The 3918-nt window shown below is 56.9% G+C and overlaps 1 protein-coding gene across 1 annotated transcript in view; it reads right to left on the bottom strand.

Annotated features, from left to right (window-relative positions):
* The window catches only part of BAK1 (BCL2-antagonist/killer 1), a gene marked incomplete at its 5' end in the record, with an annotated part of 4038 nt that extends 226 nt beyond the window's left edge, over positions 1–3812 (bottom strand). The window contains 4 exons of the mRNA XM_010294516.1: positions 38–218; positions 2800–2943; positions 3081–3216; positions 3759–3812. Of these exons, the coding sequence (XP_010292818.1) occupies positions 38–218; positions 2800–2943; positions 3081–3216; positions 3759–3812 (515 nt within the window). The remainder of the gene's footprint in view (positions 1–37; positions 219–2799; positions 2944–3080; positions 3217–3758) is intronic.
* Between the last annotated feature and the right edge of the window lie 106 nt (positions 3813–3918).

The raw sequence follows: 3918 nt of genomic DNA, 5'->3' as shown, positions 1-3918 counted from the left end.
GCCCCCCCGGGGCAGCCCCGCACCCCCGCTGGCTCACCCATCCTCCCTGCTGGGCGATCCACTGGGCGATGCGGTTCCGGAGCATGAACTCCGCGACATAGCGGGCGATCCGGCGGAGGAAACCCTGTATGCCGTGCTGGTAGACGTGGATGGCCATGCGGTAGCCGAAGCCCAGCAGCGCAATCACCCGGCCCCAGTTAATGCCGCTCTCGAACAAGCTGAAACGAAGCCAGTGCTCTGGTTCAGTCGCTGCCGCAGCTGGCTCAGCCCTCCCCAGCCTCTGCGCCGCGGGCTCTCGAGCCGTGCCGGTCGCAGAGCAGGGCTGGGGATGCTGCACCCGTCCTTGAGGTGCGTCCCAGCCGCGCTGACGGCGTAGTGCTTTTGCGGCTAACCGAGACGTGGCCTCCAAAAACCAGCTGTGCGTTCAGAGCAACCACTGCCTCGGTCACAACTGCTGTCTGCCTCAGCCAGCTGGGTTAGGGATGTCCTAGGGAACAGGAAATTTCCAAATCCTGTCTACATCCTCTCCTCATGGGAACAAGTCTGATGAGGAGCGGCTGAGGGAACTGGGGGTGTTCAGTCTGGAGAAGAGGAGGCTGAGGGGAGCCCTCATCGCTCTCTACAACTGCCTGAAAGGGGGTTGTGGTGAGGTGGGGGTTGGTCTCTTCTCCCAAGTAACCAGCAATAGGATGAGAGGAAACGGCCTCAAGTTGTGCCAGGGGAGGTTTAGATTGGAGATTAGGAAAAATTTCTTCACTGAGAGAGCGGACAGGCTGCCTGGGGAGGTGGTGGAATCACCATCACTGAAGTGTTCAAAAACATGTGGACGTGGCACTTCGGGACATGGTTTAGTGGGCACGGGGATGTTGGGGTTGATGGCTGGACTTGATGATCTTAAAGGTCTTTTCCAACCGTAACAATTCTGTGATGCGCAGCTACAGGCTCTGAATTGCTAGAGCGGAAGCTTTGGGGTAGTGGCGGTTGACCTTCTAAAGACACAGACCTGTCCCGCCTTTCCCTCAGGTCTCCACCTGAACACAGGGCACATCAGCTGCCTGTAGGTCCTGTGTTGTCATGGGCAAGTTTATTAAACAAGGTAAGCTGGAATTGGTGGTGGCATAAGCCGTCAGGCTTATGCCGTAGGCTGCAGCAAGCTCAGCAGCTGCTACACATGCAGCCAGGAGCCACCACCCACCCGTCCCAAAACATCCCTTGCTTGTGCCCGGAGGTAAGGAAGCTTAAATATATCTAAGGACAAAGCATGACAGAACAGGATTTTCCCTTTTCCTGCATAGACAAACTCCTCCAAGATCAAAACCTGATCTGATCTTGTCTTAGACTGACACTCCCAAGGGCTTGGGGGGGGTCCAAAATGTGCTTAGTCAATGCCTGCTGCTCCTGATCCAGGTTTTAGTTGCTGTGGGCTCAAACTGCATCACTGTCTGCAGGTTTGGCCCTGATTTATCTCGATCAGTTTTTGAAGTTGTTGGTGGTTTTCCTGGTTTCCAGCAAGGCAAGCAAGAAGGCAAAAACAAAAAAGGAAAAAAATAATAAGAGTAGACTCAGGCCCTGTGTTTTAATCTTGTGCCCTGTTCCTGGCGGTCCCTGTCTGCACGGCCGAAGGGAACTGCCTTCTCCGCAGAACCCTGGTGTGGAGATGCCACCACGCAGGTCGCAGAGGGAGAGGGAAGTTAGAGCCTGGAAAGGGACACCAGAGACACAAGTAGCACCAAGAGAGGGACAGAGGTTAATTTACCTGTTTGCGGTGCGTTAACCGCCTCAGGCTGGCAAAGCGGTGAAAACAGCGCAGCATGGCTTCCCAAGGACAGGGGAGCAGGAAAAGGACAGAAGAGAGGCAGTTAGACAACAAACACCGAGTGGAGGGTGCACGGGGACGGGGCTGCGCCGGAGCCAGGCACGCTCGGAGGAGCGACGGCAGCCTGGGACCTGGGAACCCAGAGACCCCGGCTTCCCTCCTGGCTCTGCCAGAGGTCTTCTGCATGACGCTGGGCAAACCCTCTAACGTGCCTAGACAGAGAGGGGTGAGGACAGAACCCCTTGGCGACCACCTTGATCCAAGCCCGTACCTCATGCAAGCAGGGCAATAAGCTGTCCGGGTGTTTGCCTTTGCTCTTCGCCCTGTTGCTGTGCTTTGGGTAGGTCGGGTGTGCGTCACCCGCACGAGACAGCTGCAGGCTCCGCAAGCCTGCGGAGCGTCCCCCATCCTGAGGTCGTCCGATCCAGTTCCATGTGGACCACGCCAAGGGCAGCGAGTGCCTGCCCATCCCCACAGCCTGCAGCTGCCTTTGCTTTGTGCCTCTGGAAAGCCTGACCCACGGGGACTTCCCAGCTACCAAGCAAGCAGCAGCGGGACCAGCAGCAGGTCTGCCCTGGTCCAGGGCTCGCTGCACCCCCGAACGGGCCCTGGGACATTTGCTTGGCTACTGACGCACGGGCCACGCTTCCCAGGCACATATCCCAAACTTTCTGACCCCGCTCAGCTCAAGGACTGTGGGATGATTGTCAGGTGAAGACTGTCCAAACGGTGCGCCGGAGCAAGAGCAGACAGGCAGAAAACGCAGGAACTGTCACGGTTGAGCTTGTTGGGAGCTCAACCCAGGGGTGGTGGGTGAAGCTCGAACTGACAGCGTGCGTGTGCTGGGGCAGAGCCGGGGAGCAGCTGCCCGGGGTGGGGGGTGAGGCTTTAACCCACTGCATCGCACCCCGTCTGACCTCTCCTTCCCTGATCTCCTCCCAGAGAAGGCGTCCAGCCCACGCTGAGGCAGCCGGTGGCCTTACCTGGAGGCTATTCTGGTGAAGTATTCGTAGGCGTTCTCCTTAGTGGGCTGCAGGGATTTCAGCATGCAGCGGAACTCCGCGTCGTACCGCTCGTTAATGTCGTCACCGATGATGGCGAGGCGCCTTCCCACCAGGCTCCCGGTGCTGCCCAGAGGGAAGACGGCATTACGGATTGGTACTACCCAGCAGGACGGGTAAGCGGGACCAAGGGGTGGTCCACAAAGGAGCCTGGCTCAGGATGGGGTTGAGGGACGTGCAGAGTGTTGGTATCAGAGTCTTACCTGCCCAGCTCCTGCTGGATCTCCACAATCTCTGGGTCCATGGGCACCTCCTCCCCTCTCTCCTCTCTCTCCTGTTGGTAGCGGTAGAAGGCATAGCTCCGAAACACCTCCTCCGTCTCCTCCACCACCTGGTCTTCTGAGGGGGAGACAAGAGGAAGAAAAGTCAAGGGACCAGCTCATCTCCTCCCCTTCCCAAGTTGGAAAGAGACCACTCCTTCATTTTGAGCCTGAATTTGTGCTGTTGGTATTAACGCTGGCCTTTTGCAGAAAAACAAAAAGAATGCAACATAAATTAGTTCTCAGACAACTAATTTTGAAACCGGTCTTTGTTCCTAGGGGCACAGGCCCACCTTTTGAATCCACTTTTGGCAAGAGACAGCTACAAGACTGTCACAACACAAACCAGATGTTCAAGTGCTTGGGCTTGGCAGCTCTCTCTTACCTCTTGATGAGGGAATTGCTCTGCACGAACAAGTTCAGGAATCTCGGATCCAAACCCAAACTGGAGGCAAAGCTCAGTCTAGCGCTGCCCATCAACCCTCAGCAAACAATCTTGTTTTTCAATGTCACCAACGATCGTGCCCTTGCACGGCATCAGCGGTGACGTGGTGAGCAAAAGTTAAACGGGTCATTTTAGTGTAAGTCCTTGCCAGTTCAATCACACGTGACAGGTCTCACCTACACCCATCAGCGGCGACGCCTGGGCAGGGTTTGCAACTTCTGCACGGGCTGCTGGCAGGAACGGAAAGGAGAGGGGTTACACAGCCTGTAGCCCAGCGGGGTGACGCCCCGTCCCGCGCGTGAGAGCGGGTGAACAGCCAGGCGATAAGTTTGAACC

Source organism: Phaethon lepturus, unplaced genomic scaffold (genome assembly GCF_000687285.1).
Source record: "Phaethon lepturus isolate BGI_N335 unplaced genomic scaffold, ASM68728v1 scaffold25419, whole genome shotgun sequence".
NCBI lineage: Eukaryota > Metazoa > Chordata > Aves > Phaethontiformes > Phaethontidae > Phaethon > Phaethon lepturus.
Note: the sequence above shows the minus strand (reverse complement) of the source record. Positions and strands in the feature narration are given on the sequence as shown.